General features: G+C 39.8%; 1 protein-coding gene across 2 annotated transcripts; it reads left to right on the forward strand.

The window, feature by feature from the left end:
• Positions 1 to 410: 410 nt before the first annotated feature.
• Positions 411 to 15315, forward strand: il12rb2l (interleukin 12 receptor, beta 2a, like). Of its 2 annotated transcripts, XM_027003381.2 has the most exons (16): positions 411 to 654; positions 932 to 1058; positions 1452 to 1727; positions 4686 to 4809; positions 5378 to 5535; positions 5622 to 5764; positions 5867 to 6023; positions 6411 to 6487; positions 6630 to 6951; positions 9248 to 9442; positions 9819 to 9920; positions 10037 to 10171; positions 11739 to 11879; positions 12496 to 12565; positions 12690 to 12798; positions 14486 to 15315. In XM_027003381.2, exons 2-16 carry the CDS (start codon positions 989 to 991, stop codon positions 14858 to 14860), a joined length of 2454 nt encoding a protein of 817 aa, XP_026859182.2. In that variant the 5' UTR covers positions 411 to 654; positions 932 to 988; the 3' UTR covers positions 14861 to 15315. The 2 variants fall into 2 exon arrangements, with proteins under 2 accessions (XP_026859182.2, XP_026859181.2); XM_027003380.2 differs by lacking the exon at positions 411 to 654 and having other exon boundaries at positions 661 to 1058.
• Positions 15316 to 15749: the final 434 nt, after the last annotated feature.

Raw genomic sequence — 15749 nt, forward strand, 5'->3', positions numbered from 1 at the left:
TGCCTACAAAGACCTTGCAATGCATTTCTAATTCAGTACTTTTTTGACCCGACATTTCTTTTCTTTGGGTACAGAGACCTAATAAAGAAAATGCACTCTTCCTTATATCTGAACAGCCAAGACACATCTATTTCATTTTGGTGAAAGCATCTGAGCCACTTTAAAAAATAACATAGTAAGTTAATACGACTAAAACACAGATAACTTTGTTAGGCTACATGAACAGTGATAATTCTAAACTGTCTTGAAAAAAGAGAAATAGTTATGAAAACAAAAAGTCAAAATAGGTTTTTTATGTTGTAGGGGGACGGATTCTTCCACGAGTTGCACTGTCGTACAGAAGCCTGATATTATCTTACGTACCACGTGGATTTCGAGATTAGCATGGGCGGACCCTTTCAGGGAAACAGTCAAGTGAGACGTTCTGACACAAGCTCGGAAACGCGTCTCTAGAATTAAATGATGACTTGAAATAACTGTTCTTACAGATCTTTGGATTAATTGATTCCTATAAAACGTACAATAAGGAAAAGATGAAGCAGTGCCCACATGAAAACACACGAAGAGAAGACTTGAAACATTGATATAGCCTAAAAATGAAATCGTTTCAGTTTGTACCCCCTCTAAATGTATTTAAATGGTCCTGGCTGAGACGTAAGTGTGTAAACACAATCGTGAACAAAGGGAGATCGGAGAGATGTGTGCCTGGTCGCCGACTTTAATAAGCTGAAATAAGACAACAGGAAGTCATAGTCATAGAAAAACGAGCGAGATACTGGAGTTCTCGCCCTCAGCGGAACATCTGGCTGTTCTCTATGAGAATAATTCTATTTTTGTAATATCTGCAATAAATTGTAATTAAATTGTAATTATCTAAATGGTAACAACACGCAAACTTGTACTTAGAATGCTCCTTTGCACTTCACTGTAGGCCACTTAAGAGTCGTACCAAGGAAAGGATGTAACAAGTAAGATAGTGATGTAAGTGATGGCATGGAAGACTCGCACCCTGGTTCTACCTCTTCTCACAGTACACGTCGTCTGGCAGTGTTTATACGGTAAGTGATATTTTCAGTCCTTGTTTTGATGAGTATTGAATCGTTTAAATCGATTCGGATGCGTGCGTTTCCAAAATTGCAACATGTGCCTAAAATAGTAGGCCATTTCTATAGTTGATAGGCTCTCTATCAAACGAAAAAACAGACATCCTATTGCGTTTCGTTTTCAAAAACATGACCTTATAAATGATTAAATACTTGCATTAACCTTTCAGGATTGAAATTTCACATTTGAAAACATAAGATACTTTAAATCTAAGTATTTGCAAACAAAAAGAACATTATAGAACAACTGGAAAACTATACCGTAACTTTACATTTTTAATAACGTTTTTAATAACATCTGTTTTTCCCTGTTTTTCACTTTTCACACATGTTTCTTTGTTAATCAAGTCTCTTTTGGAGAGAATATCAACTGCTGGTGGAATAAGGTTCAATCTGTGGACTGGAATGTGTATATTGAGTGTCAAGCACTTCCACCAATCTCCACGCAGAAGTGTCACTGTGACCTTCAACTCCTGCTTGAACAGCAAGTACAAGCCAAGTTTAATCAATGTAACCCAGTCAGTGCACATTTCACCACCACTGTGAAAAAACAAGACATACAGAATGTATGCACAGTTACATGCCATGGACAGGACCCAGCAAGCTGTACAGTGAAAGAAGGCTGTGAGTATCACACAGTTCTCTCAGTCAATATCTGTGTATCATGAATGACAAAGGAAACGGAAAGGGTGTTAAATTCAAATGCACTATATGCCCTGTGTTGAAAATAGTGTATACTTACCTTTTTATATATATATATATATATATATATATATATATATATATATATATATATATATATATATATATAAAGGTAAGTATGTAAACAAAAAAGGGATAATTTGTTTATGTAAACAAAAAAGGGATAATTATTTTACTAATGGGAGAAAAATAGGGACAACACTCTATATCGTCCAGTGCACCTTCATCAAAGGACAGTTGACTATTTGTGGCTCTGACCCTGACATACAGCCCTCAGCCTACACCCTCCAAAGTGTGTGCTTTTGGTTTGGGCTGCACCCCACGTCTGGTTCGTTGAGGAAACTTCTTTTTGGTTTAAATTATTTTAGAGGGTAAATTCATTCTTGGGGGGGGGGGGGGGGGGGGGGCATTGTTTTGCACAACTCAACACTAAATCATTACCTGCAGGACAAGATCAGTACCTGCAGGATTAGGTCACTACAAGACTGAATTGTGTAGTAACAATGTAACGCGTGGTGACCCGAGTACGGCGAGGGGCAGGACGCACAGCCTCCAGCGACGCGGACAAACATTTATCACATAACGATAACGGCACTCACACGTATTACAAACGAAGAACATGAACATGAACATGAACATGAACATGAACATGAACATGAACATGAACATGAACATGAACATGTAACGCTTAGCATTAAACAAACACGATAAACACGCATGCGTTTAACAACGCGAACATGAACAATAACCGACGACAGTGCACACGCTGATGCGGGTTTAAATACACAGACAGGACGAGGCGCAGGTGTGCAGGCGTGGCCACAAACATATCCTCCCACTGCACATGGGCAGGCCAAACCACGTGACTCAGGGGAGGCGAGCGTTCCGTAACACAAAATCTTCTAGAATAAATAATTAAAACCTAAATCTCATGTAAATATAGTGGTGTGAAAAAGTGTTTTCCCCCTTCCTGATTTTCACATTAATTGTTTCAGATCATGAAACAAATTTATATATTAGACAAAGATAACACAAGTAAACACAAAATGCAGTTTTTAAATGAAGGTTTTTATTATTAAGGGGGGAAAAAAGTCAAACCTAATGGCCCCCTAAACCTAATAACTGGTTGGGCCACCCTTAGCAGCAACAGCAGCAACAACGGCAATCAAGCAATCAAACCCCCCCTTTAAAACATAAATTAACTGTGGTTTATCACATCTTTGGAAAGCTGAGTTCAATTTCTCTAGCCACACCCAGGTCTGATTACTACCACACCTGTTCTTAATCAAGAAATCACTTAAATGGGACCTGCCTGACAAAGTGAAATAGGCGAAATGCTCCTCAAAAGATAGACAGCATGCTGCAATCCAAAGAATTTCAGGAACAAATGAAATACAAAGTATTTGAGATCTATCAGTCTGGAAAGTTTTATAAAGCCATTTCTAAAGTTTTGGGACTCAAGTGAACCACAGTGAGAGCCATTATCCACAAATGGCAAAAAAAATGGAACAGTGGTGAACCTTCTCAGGAGTGGCCGGCTGACCAAAATTACCCCAAGAGCGCAGTGACGACATGTACAAGCTGAAGTGCACTTGGGTTCTGCAGCAGGACGATGATCCAAAAAACACCAGCAAGTCCACCTCTGAATGGCTTAAGAAAAACAAAATGAAGACTTGAGGCCCAGTCAAAGTCCTGACCTGAATCTGAGATGCTGGGATATGACCTTAAAATGGTGGTTCATGCTCAAAAACCCTCCAATGTAGCTGAATTACAACAATTCCGCAAAGGTTAGTGAGTGGGCCAAAATTGCTCCACAGCGCTGTAAAAGACTCGTTGCCAGGTATCGCAAAGGCTTGATTGCAGTTGTTGCTGCTAAGGGTGGCCCAACCAGTTATTAGGTTTAGGGGGCAATCACTTTTTCACACAGGACCATGTAGGTTTGGATTCCGCCCCCCCCTTAACAATAAAACCTTCATTTTAAAACTGCATTTTGTGTTTACTTGTGTTCTTTGTCTAAATTTGTTTGATCTGAAACATTTAAGTGTGACAAACATGCAAAAAAAAAAAAAGATATCAGGAAGGGGGCAAATACTTTTACACCACTAATAGCCACTCAATATGTCTGCATTTATTTATTTTTATTTTTATTTTTTTTTTAAATGGGTTGTGTCATTTTCCATATCTCGGTTCTCATTTTTGAGATCCTCAATTTCTTTTTGTTCCTGGTTTGTTGGTCAGATGTCTGGTTTACTTTCTAAAGAGAGTTTAAAAGGCTGAATATGAACTTCATACACCGAGCTTCTTCTCTGTCTGGTAAACCATACCTAAAAAATAAAGTCTGAAGAGCTTTTTGATAAGGAAAAATATACTATGCCCATTATTATTTGGCATGCTCATTTCTGAACACTGCCAGTCTGGTTTGACAGAGCATGTGTCAGATTTGCATGCCATGTCAGTCTCCTCAAAGTTTAATTTATTCTTGGTTTTCTTGTCAGTAGCATTTGTGATGATCCCACTGTAGATCAGACTGTAACAAGATTCCATGCAACTTAATGGGGTTGCATGATGGTAGCTGTTGACCATACAGTTAAAGAAGAATTAGACTAGATCACTACCTATAGGACTATGTCAATATTTTTATATTTGCTATAATATGTACCCTCCCTTGAGGGTCTTTTTTTTTTTTTTTTTTTTTTTTTTTTTTTTTTTTTTTTTTTTTAAGTGAAACACTGAAATGTGTTTTGGAGGTATTGAGAACACTTACAAAGCCCACGGCTGCTGGTGGGGATTTTTGTTTGGTTTTTCTTTCTGAATTTTTTTGACCCTTGTTGGGTTCTGCCCTACCAGTGGCACACAGTTTTTGAATCTTCCTGTCTGCAGATCCTCCTCCCATTTGTTCAATTCCACTTGAAGATGTTGAAATGAATATGAATTGCAGCTGGCCCCACAACCTCTTAAACCCCATGAACTTCACCCTGCATCTGGAGGACATGCATGGAAATGGGTAAAATCATTCACAAAATTAATCACTTTGGTGTATATTTTTAACAGAGTTAGTTCAATCTTTTCTGTGCCATAATAAGTACAAGACCTCTCTGAAGCTAATATGAAGTACAATACGAATAAACTCCTATAAGATTGAAATGGGATTCGGAATAGGTATCAGCAAACATTCACAAGTCTATGAGAACGCTATGAAAAAGTATTAGCATGAGAAAGAACAGAAGGAAGAAAAATCATACAGTTGGTAAAAAAAAAAAGAATAATGAGTTAACATTGTCAGCTGAGTTTTATCATGCAGCTGATAATTTGACTGTATGTCTCTGTGTAACTAAAAAAAAAGGAGATATTTATTTGATCAGTTGTAGAAGTACTGATCGTGCTGATTACATGCTAAGAAATGCATATTGTGACACTAGCCAATTGCAATACTAATAATGAATGCTGATATCTGCTGTCTCTAATTTCTGTTGTCTAGTGGTTCCTCAGCTTAGAGCTGCAGTATAGTGTAGCCTCACCACTCTCTCTCTCTTTCTCTGTGTGTGTGTATGTGTGTGCGTGCATGATTATAGGGTTGGTGGCTCTCCTCTAAAGTTGGGGGTCAACAACAGTGTCATTATCCAGCGAGCCAAATACAATGCTGGTTCTGGCCTCAGAGCTTGGCTCTCTGCTTCAAACGCACTGGGCTCTGTGTGGTCAGATGAGGTTACCTTCGACATGGACGCCATCGGTGAGCTCTGCCCCTTCTCCCACACATGCTGTTCACACCTCACACTTCCTAAACTTCTACTGTTCTTTCACATCCATCTTCTTCAGTTCAGCCAAGTGCTCCCCTCATCACTGGCCATGAACCCAAGCCACTGGAGATCCTGTGGGAGGCTAAGAGGGATGCAGGCCTTCCAGCCCAGTGGCTTTGTAAGGTCCAGTACCGGAGGCCATGTGACCCAGATTGGACAGAGGTGAGATGGTACACAGGATAAAATGTGTCCTTTCTTAGTTTTGAAGAAATTTCAGATTAAATTGATTTTTATTTGTGTGTGTGTATATGTGTTGGGGTGTAGGATGAAGCCAGTCATGAGGCAAATTTTGTCCTAGAAGACCCTGTGCCCTTCACCACATACACATTTCGTGTTCGCTGTTGGTTGAGTTCTGTAATGAGAAATTATGTTGTTATGAGTGACTGGAGTGAGGAATATAATGCCAAGACTCCTCCTGCAGGTCAGCACTTAAATACAGCAACTAAAGAGAGCAAAGTTATTTTCATTCTTTAACATTCTTACATTGGTTTCATTTTTGAGTTTTTATATTTTTCTATAGTTTTTTTTTATAGTTTTTGTATTTCTCTGAGAATGTTGGTTATAATACAGTTCAGTCTAGGTTTTTAACAGGCAGGGCCAAGATTATCACTGTCTATGTTTAAGTTAAATGACTTGTCATAAGACTTTTTATTCTGTGGAAATGCAGCATGATCCCTGTCAACATCACTAATCCTAGATTAATTAAACATCTTGCTTTTTTTGTTAAACACCCACTATCACCTATCTACTTTATTATAATTAGTGCAATGCTGTGATGCAAAGTTTTTCTTTTCCTCATTTTCCTCAGTTCCTCTCGGAAAACTTGATGTGTGGAGTGTCTGTGAGCCTAGTTTGGAGGCACCTACCTGCAAAATTCTGTGGAAGGTATGCATCCACACACCACATCATTGCAGCTATGCAGCTCACTCTGTCATGACAGTCACAGTTCAACAGGCGATTAGCATTTGGCCCATCCTCTTTCTGCCTGGCTCCTGATCACTGTGTCCCATCTTCCTTGCTGGCCAAGGAGATGCCTGTGTCCCAGGCACAAGGCAAGATCAGCAGCTACATGGTGAGAGTGAGGCTGCATAATGGCTCTGACATGAGCATGAGATCGAACAGAACAGGCTACACGGCTGAAGAAACATGTATGCAGTCTGGGATAGTAACGGATGGAAAAGGAGTGGAGAATGTCACTTCATGTGCCCCACAAACCTGTGATCAAGAAGAGAGCTGTTTCCAGTCTATCCCTCTCAAAGTTCCCATCACAGAAGTGAAAGCTGTTTCTGTGGCAGCTAGCACGACACAGGGTGAATCGATCCCATCATTCGTAGCATTACCCAGGACTGGTGAGTCACTGCTGAAGCCTCTTCCAGCTTTCAAATGCTCCACATATCTGTTTGTACCTGCCTAGCTTTGCAGCAACCTAAAACACCTGATAAAGAAATTTGCTGCCAACAGCTTTATCATCATTGTTTGTTAGTTATTACTGATTCAGTGGTGCAGCCCTAGTCTGAACATTCTTAACCTTTTTTTTTAACTTGTCAGAAACTAAACTCGTTAGAGCTGAGCTTTTCCTTTAGCACTTCCTTATCTTTAAGCTGGGCATGCCCACCTTACTTTCTACATTTAGCCAATACATATTTAACCCCTGTGGTACCAGTTACATGCAGAGATTCATACAAAAAAGATTATCCTACATACAGTGAAAAATGTCAGTGTGTGCAATTTTTCAAAGTCATAGCTACTGCATTGCCAAATCTGGGATGCACCTGTCTCTATAACTGCGAATAATACTGCAATACAAATGCTTCTCATCTTTATGGGGGAAAAAGGAAAAGCTATTTGGAAGTGCACATCTAGACATCTGACTAGCCAAGACTAGCCTGTGTCACAAAAGCATATATGACTCATCTTATGATGAACTGATCTGAAGTTTACATAAACTTTGTGTGTCTGGGTCTTTGTTATATTCTCACATGAGACCACTGAAAGGAAAAACTTTCCTTAGCCTGTCCCTTCTTGTCAAACTGTCTGCCTAGCCTGGTCTGGTTGTCCTCCCTCATGGCCCTGGGGTACTGTTCTCAGAATAAGTGATAGAGTCAGAGATGCTGAGAAGCATGAATACTTTTTTTAGAGTTACATGAGTATATATAGATGGCAAAGCATATGGTTAAGTGGAAAATTATACGATAAATGATATAGCAGGTGCAATGTGTTCAAACATGTAGGGTGTACAGTATATTAAGAGAAACAGCCACCTGTAGCTAGATCAAACCATATCTGTTTACAAGAACAATATTCTCCTTACAGGAAATTCTAACAAGCCTCCTCTTTTATTTCTTAAGAATAACACATACAAGGAGAATTCCCCACCAGGACTGAGTGAAAAACTTCTTATAGGTACCAATTATAAGAGTAAAATCCCAGACCTGCTTATGTTTTGTGTTTTACCCAGGTGGAAAAAGAAAAAATTTGTAATTAACGAATGACCCTCCTCTTGCTCATCTCCTTGTGCTAAGGTAGACATGGCAACCCCTCCCTAGTGCGGGGGCCCATAAGGGCACAAAACCAGGCACAGATCAAGAGTAATCAGTGCTAAAACACAACAATAATTAGTTAATCGTTTAAATTATATCCTGATTCAGATTTTTTAAAATAGTCAGTATTTTTTATCATGTTTTTGTTTACCCCCTTTTCTGCTACAGTGTTAGAAACTGAACTTTGAATATAATGTACATATGAAGATATACATGAAACAATCAATGAGAACAAACACAATCACAATAGGCAGAGCCACCAGAATAATGTAATGAACCCATCCTTCCCACAATGACTGTAGCTAAGTGAACCATGCACTGTCGGCACGGGTCAGCAAGAATTTCTCAGGACAAGCTCTTTTCACACGAGGTATTAATAATTTAAATTTCTTGCATACTGAGGTAATGATTGTCCCCTTCTAACAATAGTCTGTGGAGTATCTTTGCTTCCATTGAGGATTTACCCATCTTTTTTCCAAGTCACTTGGACTTGACTAACTTGTAATCTGAGCATTAGTTTATCATCACATTTGATTCTGCTCTAAGTTGACTAAACATTTGAAATAGACTGTTGTAAAATTCACTTTTGAAAGGTTAGAAAACTTGGTCTATTTCTGAGCCACTGGGGGTCTAGCAGAAGCCCCATAGTATTATTGGTTGCATTTATATAGCACTATATTTCTCAAACTCAAGGAAGCTTTACAAATATCATATAGGATTTTTTACACACTCACACACCTGATGAAAAGCAGCAGCCAATTTACCCACAGCATACTCTCAATTAGAAACCACAGCCCCCTGGGGGATTGCAGCAGGTACAAGGAAAAGGTTAAGACCAGGACATTAACCATCACTGGACATACATGCATACACACAAGACAATTTAGAGTATCCAGTCAACCTAACTTCCATGTTTTTGGACTGTGGGAGGAAACCAACACAGACAGAACATGGAAACTTCACCCAGATAGGGACTTGATCTCAAGACCCTAGTGCTGAGAGGCAAACAGGCTAATCACCAAGCCACCATACCTCCTTATAGTGACCAGAAGCTTTTTGTCCTCGGAGTGCAAGAGGTATAACAAGTTCTATGCTGTGTTTCTAGATGTGCCGACACCCACGGTGAAACCAAAGGTGAGAGGGGCAAGAAATGAACTCAGCGTGTCGTGGTGTGTGCCCACATGGTTCTCTGAGAGAGTGCAGGAATTTGTAGTGCAGCATAAGCCCATAAAACTACATCGCATCCTGTGCCTGAACTGGGTCAAGGTGAACAAGAGCCAGAGCTCCGTTGTAGTCAAAGGTATGGGCATGTGAGCATGCATGTGTTTGAAATATGGCAATTGTACTACATCTTAAAGCTTTGGATGTTTAAACAGCAGTCTGTTGATATGAAAAAGAGCTGTTTTATTTCCTCCTACTACATCTTGTAAGCATGCAGATAGCTGAAGCTGAATTACTGCTCTCTCTCCAGGATTCCACTTTCATTTCACTCTACGTGTATATGAATCTTTGGGTTTTGGGTTAGCCACTCAGGGGGGCTAGAATTCCGAAAAGCGTGCTTAGTGCACCTGCAAAAATGTTTCTTTTCACAATTACTGTATAATGATTGGTACATTGGTAAATTACCTGTTCTCAGGAAGTGGTGCTACACTATTAATATTTGTCTCCATCTACAGGTCCATTGTGGGACTACACTGCATACAATGTATCTCTGTTTGCAGTTGTCAATAACTGTAGCCATTTACTGGGGTATAGTATTGCATACACTGTTCAAAAAGGTATGTTGATTCTATTACTTCAGAGATATTTGGACAACATGATCAATGCTATTTGGATTGCTGTTTTATTGTGTGGATCTTCACTTTTCATTTTGGTCACCTCTTTCGTCCTTCAGTCCCTCCGAAAGTCACAGACCTCCAAATCATGAACATCTCTTCATCCACCGTGGACTTGACATGGACACCCATCTCACTTAATACAAGCCCAGGCCTCATTCTGTATTACTTGGTGCACCTTGATAACGGCTCAGGTACTGAGACTTCATAACAGAAGGGAATAAATGCCCACACACGACCCTTAAACAATCCACAGGCATTTAAGGACCATCAGTGTCCCCAGTTCTGCTTTAGGAACTATCATGCCTACAGTATTAACTGCAATGGTGATTAACTGTTTTTTTTGTTTTTGTTTTTTTTTCCCTGAAAATAGAGACAGAGACCTGGTTACTTATTTTCTGATCACATTTATCTTTTAAGTATATTAGAGTTATTTTTTTACTCTAGCACAGTCATTTATCATAGGCATACAAACTCATTCAGTGCATCGAATCTGACCAGGTTTGGCTCATGTTTGACATAATGTTTGATGTTTACATTCCATCTTTTAAAGCCCCAGTCCAAATACTATGTGAAGTGGCAGTCTCTTTTCTACAGAGAAAGTTTCTGACAACTGCTATTACAACAGCCACACATACAGTTGCAAGAAAAGTTTGTGAACCCCTTTGAATCACTTGGTTTTCTGCATAAATAGCTCCTAGCAACACATACACTTTTTAGATGTGTTGATGACCATTTCTGGTCATATTAATAAACCCAGCTGCATTTAAGAGACAATACCCAAAATATTTTACATTGCCATGTCTTAATTTAGGATGTGGTTTAAAAAGTCAAGATTGTTGATGGAAAAAGTATGTGGACTTCTAGCCAAATTACACCTTTAAAAGAGGTCAATTAAAGACCGGTGTTCATGATCAATTCAGATGAGGTTTGGACTTGATTTGACTTGCTATAAAATACACATACAAGTTGGGTTTTAGAATTTGGTTTCAATATGTTCAGTGTGACTCTATCAAATAAGATTTTAATGAGACATAGAAGACACATTGTTTTGTTTTGTTTTTAGATTACAGAATAGTTTGTAAAAGGAAAAAAAAAAATCAGCACCATTGTTACTCTAAAATGGAATGGGTGTCCTGCAAAATTTGCTCTGCAAAATCCATTACTGCTCATCTCAGGTTTGCTAAACACAGAGTGAAAAAAATGGAATGATATATGTGAGCTTGAGAAGACTGAATATGAGTTGTGCTGCTGTATTCTAGATCATCTGCATGCATCTAGTGGTGTGTGCAAGGTGTGCTAAGGAGGAATAGTGTAGTCCTGTCTTGAGATGACAAGGGCCTGTCCAAGCAATTGAGAGGCCCCTCTGGGACAAAATGACTGAATCCTCCTGGTATAAGAGAAACCTGCTTGACACACCTTGTTAGTAACATGGGCATTTTAGGTGCCATTCATGCATAAATCCAGGTTATTCCAAAGCACTCAAAGTTCTTTGGACTTTGTTTGCCATGCTTTCTGATGGCGAACTTAAGAGTGCCTAGGAATATGCTTCCTAATTGGGCATCCATGAAACTACTGAAAGAGTGAAACATGACTGCTGTTACATTTAAATGTTTTTATTCATTAAAATAGAGCTCTGTCTGTCTATGTGTTCAAGCCATTTAGTGTTATGGGTGCTAGCAAAGCTGTAATGTTCAAATGCAGGGCTGAGAAAACTGTGTTGTCTCCATCTCTAACTGGCAGCTTGTGTCTTTTCATCAGTGGTAAATGTGAGCAGGCACATGAGCAGTGTCCAGTTGCGTGAGTTAAAGCCCGGTCAGCATTACGACGTCTGGATCAGCGCTATGACCGAAGCTGGTGAGGGAGAGAAGGCAACTACCAGTTTCACCACAAAAACCCCTGGTACCTCCTCTGCATCAAAATACTCATTTCTGTTTCACTGTCATGTTTCTGTATGTTTATTACTTATTACTTACTTAATAAATAAGGACATTTCATTTATGGAGTATTCTAACATGAACCAGTTCTTCAAATATTACTAATTATATGCAGTATATGAAGGTAAAAGAATGTTTTCTGAACTTATAACAGGTGTCTTCATTTCAAGCCTTATTGAACACATACTCTTCTCCCAGCAGTTAGCCTGGCTTCAGCTGTGTTCATACCATGTAATACTAGTGCCACTTTGCTTATTGGCTTATTCACTTCAGTCCCATCATTGTTTCTAAGGAAATCGGTTTAAAAGCAGACCTGAAATCTGGGGAAATATCACTTCACATTTTTGTTAAGACAGATTGATTTGGGACTGCAGCAACTCTTATTTACCAGAATGGCTGCTATTTTTAGATATCATCACTCAAGTCAATGCCTTGATCACCAGGCCTCACACGTATGTCTTCTTTGTCCAGGTCTTGATCTGCTATGTTTGTTAACCCTTTACTATAGTAGAGACTATGTTATGCGTATAGGATGATGTCTTATCCCATGATATTTTGTCCATGTGTCTGGTTTGTTTCAGATAACCCTATCTTTGTCACAGTCATAGTGATTTCTATACTCATCATTTCATGCATAATTGTGATTGTCTGGTAAGTTCTGTTGCTGTTACATATTGTTTCTGTATATGAATAATCCCGATTAAAGCCTTAAAATATCAGTTTAGCCAAATGGTTGTTGCACTTGCAGAACTGATGTCTGCTCTCCATTGTCCAGGTGCTGTTCATCACAGCAATGGTCCACATGGCCCCACAGAATTCCAGACCCCAACAACAGCAGCTTGTTTAAAGGGGAGAACCTTCATGCCCAAATGAGTAGCAGTCCAGTATGTATTTTTTGCGTCCTTTTGTACGGGATAGGCAAGAGCGAGTCCTGATGGAGCCCTATCCTGAAGGCTTTAATGGTTTCCTGTTCTTACCCTCCCAGTGGAGCACACAAGGAGCTTGATAATTAGCTGTTAAGTTGAATCAGATTGATAGTGTGATAGAACAGGGAAAGAATCAAAGTGTACAGTGAAAGGACATGCTGGGACTATGACTGGGACAGTCTGCATTAATGGGGTAAAATGTATTTAGCCATTGTGATGAAGTCAGAGACCTGCCCCATCACCGTGTCACCTGCCAGAGAGTAGAGATACCTGATACAACATGCAGTGAATCAAATAAGTAGACTTACCTGAGTTCCAAAAGAGTGGAAGCTGAAGCAGCTCCAGCCCTTGTACAGGTCATAAGGGCCCATGACCATACAAGGGTAGGGGGAGTTGCTAAACAAGAACACCTATATAGAGAAAAGGACTCAATAGTCAGGAGTCAATAAATGTTCAGATTTACTGGTAAATGTACTGATGTAATGGCCATTGAACCATGCATAGGACTGACATTGACACATTGTAACAAATTGAGGCTGATTTTATTGTTCTTCTGTAGAGCCACCTGCCTGAGATGTTGGTTTAGCTCAGGGCAGGGGATTTCCTGTATTTAAGGGGGTGTAAAACAGAAGTTAGAGGGTGGTGAGATGGGAGTCTAAGTCATTTAATGATTGTCTGCCAGCTGACCAGCTGCTCATTCTATTTCAGCTTGGTACTGAAGCCTAGTCTTAGGACTATTGATTAATGTTTGAGGAGCATCAGAGTCCTACTGAACTGTTGTTTACTTTTAAAACCATTTATTTTCCTTTTTAAAAAAACTTATATGATGGAGGTGTCCTGTACTCATGGTGCAGTGAACCCCGTACTCCATCCTTGATGCAAAAGCACAAATGGGATACTGTGGATTATACTATTCTCTGATGGGAATCTTTCACAGTTGGTGGCAGTGGTGGGATGGTGGCAAAGCTATCAGGAACGTGCCCCAGGTTAATGAACCCACCCCTCCTGTGAAGGGATGGTGTAGCCCAGTGTGAGGACCCCTGATCAGGGGCATGGGCGGAGCCCTGATAGAAAGGGCAGTTCTGTATTGAGGGACATGTGAACAGTGTCATGTGGTGGGGCACCCCCCAGAGGTTAAGGCATTGTGATGGGGACCGTCACCCTCTGAAGGGGAGGATAGTGTGATGGAGACCATCACTTAGGAAAGTTAAATGGGTGCTCTGGCTGCTGTGACAGGGAGCTGGCTCCTGTCAGCCCTGGGTTTGTTTCCTGGGTAGGGTGTCTGCCTTCAGCCTTCATTACAGCCATCTTTGTTTCAACTTTTCAATTACTTAATTTTTTTTTTTCAAATTAAATTCAGTGCCCCATTCTGAAATAAACTTACTCCAATTTTCATCCCCAATAGTCTGCATTTACCACATTTTCTATTGTGAGGATAGCTATTTATATTCTTCAATATTTATTCTTTAATTAAGTTTTTTATGCATGTCATCAAGTGTTACAAAGTAAGCACTATACACTTTTAATTAAGAAAACCAGAGTTTAGTACCTTGAATTCAGTAACTTTTGTTCAATACATGCAGATACCTTTCATTAGATCAGAGTGACTCTGCACTTTCACAGTCTGTCCACATTTGTATTACAGTTCCACCACTCATGGCCTACTGCTTGCACCCTTGTGGAGCACAGCTTAAAGATTTCTAATGTGGAGGAAGTAATAGTTTCTGACAGCCCCCGTGTTCTGGAGGATGACAGCAAACAGATAGTTGGGTTACCAGAGGTACCGGAGGTGGAGCAGCATCCAGCCCAGCTGGAGGAGGAGCCAGAGTCTGGAGTGGGCGAAGTTCATGAGCAGGAATCTGGAGGATTCAAGAGAACCAGTTCTGCAGTGGTTCACAGAAGGAAAGACTATAGCCAGGTGATTGACAGTGATTACGAGCAGGGCGGCGAAGAGGATGAGGAATGGGACGAGCAGCCACACCCCTCAGACTATGAGAGACATTTTTTGCCTTGCATGTGACTGGCTTTGTGTACCCGGAACCTTGATTCTTATGTGTTGCCATAGAAATGGCTATTGCATTGATTCCAATATTGTACTTTTTGTGGTACATTTGAAATTATGTAATGCAGGGGCATGCAAATTGAATTTCATATTCAGAGCATGCACTTTGACATTCATAAAAATGTCAAAGATATTGTGACTAGCTTTTTATATCGGGAAGAAGAAGCCATGCAAAGTCATGGGTTTTTGCCACAACTTACGCACATGAACAGCTTCCACTACTGTGATCAGAGCTGGACTCTCCTGAAACTTTTAGAGATGTGTAAAACCAGGTCTTAGTGTTTGTCATTGTTTTTATCTTAAAACGTTTTTAAATGTTTATTTGTTTTGTTCTTTTTACAATTATATAATGTTATTTTTATTCTATCATATTAAACACATTTCCTTATAATTTTCTAACACATTTAGCTAAATGCTTGCTATTCTGTCCTCTAATAATTGATTTCAACTTGTGTCATTACCAGTCACTCCACTCAATTGCACGATTCTGCATCCTTGAACTCATTTAGACTTTAACTTAAGACCATTTACCATTTACCTTTACCATTGAATATGCTAGCCAGAAGGGTGGGATCAGCAAATGGTACAGCATACTATAGGGGAAGAGTTTTTGGGGTTTTTTGTCACAACTTTTGTGTGGTGCTGATAACAGTACGGTTATTTAAAAAGTTACGCTTCCATATAACTGCATCCCTTTCGGTATTGTAAATCTTCAGAATTAATTTGCTTCCCTAGTAGCAGAACCCATCCCCCATGTGCTCATGAAGCCCGCATTCCACCCTGCAATGAAAGTAGAATTAATCTTGCGCTATGACTTTCCGGTCGTTGGGGGAAGGGGGCGCTAGTG

The sequence above is a fragment of the Electrophorus electricus genome, chromosome 1 (genome assembly GCF_013358815.1).
Source record: "Electrophorus electricus isolate fEleEle1 chromosome 1, fEleEle1.pri, whole genome shotgun sequence".
Lineage (NCBI taxonomy): Eukaryota > Metazoa > Chordata > Actinopteri > Gymnotiformes > Gymnotidae > Electrophorus > Electrophorus electricus.

Coding starts and splice junctions, on each gene's coding strand:
- il12rb2l (XM_027003381.2), top strand. CDS start 989: ATGGCATGGAAGACTCGCACCCTGGTTCTACCTCTTCTCACAGTACAC. Junction 5,536..5,621: donor CTTCGACATGGACGCCATCG/GTGAGCTCTGCC, acceptor CATCTTCTTCAG/TTCAGCCAAGTGCTCCCCTC. Junction 6,488..6,629: donor CCTGCAAAATTCTGTGGAAG/GTATGCATCCAC, acceptor TTGCTGGCCAAG/GAGATGCCTGTGTCCCAGGC.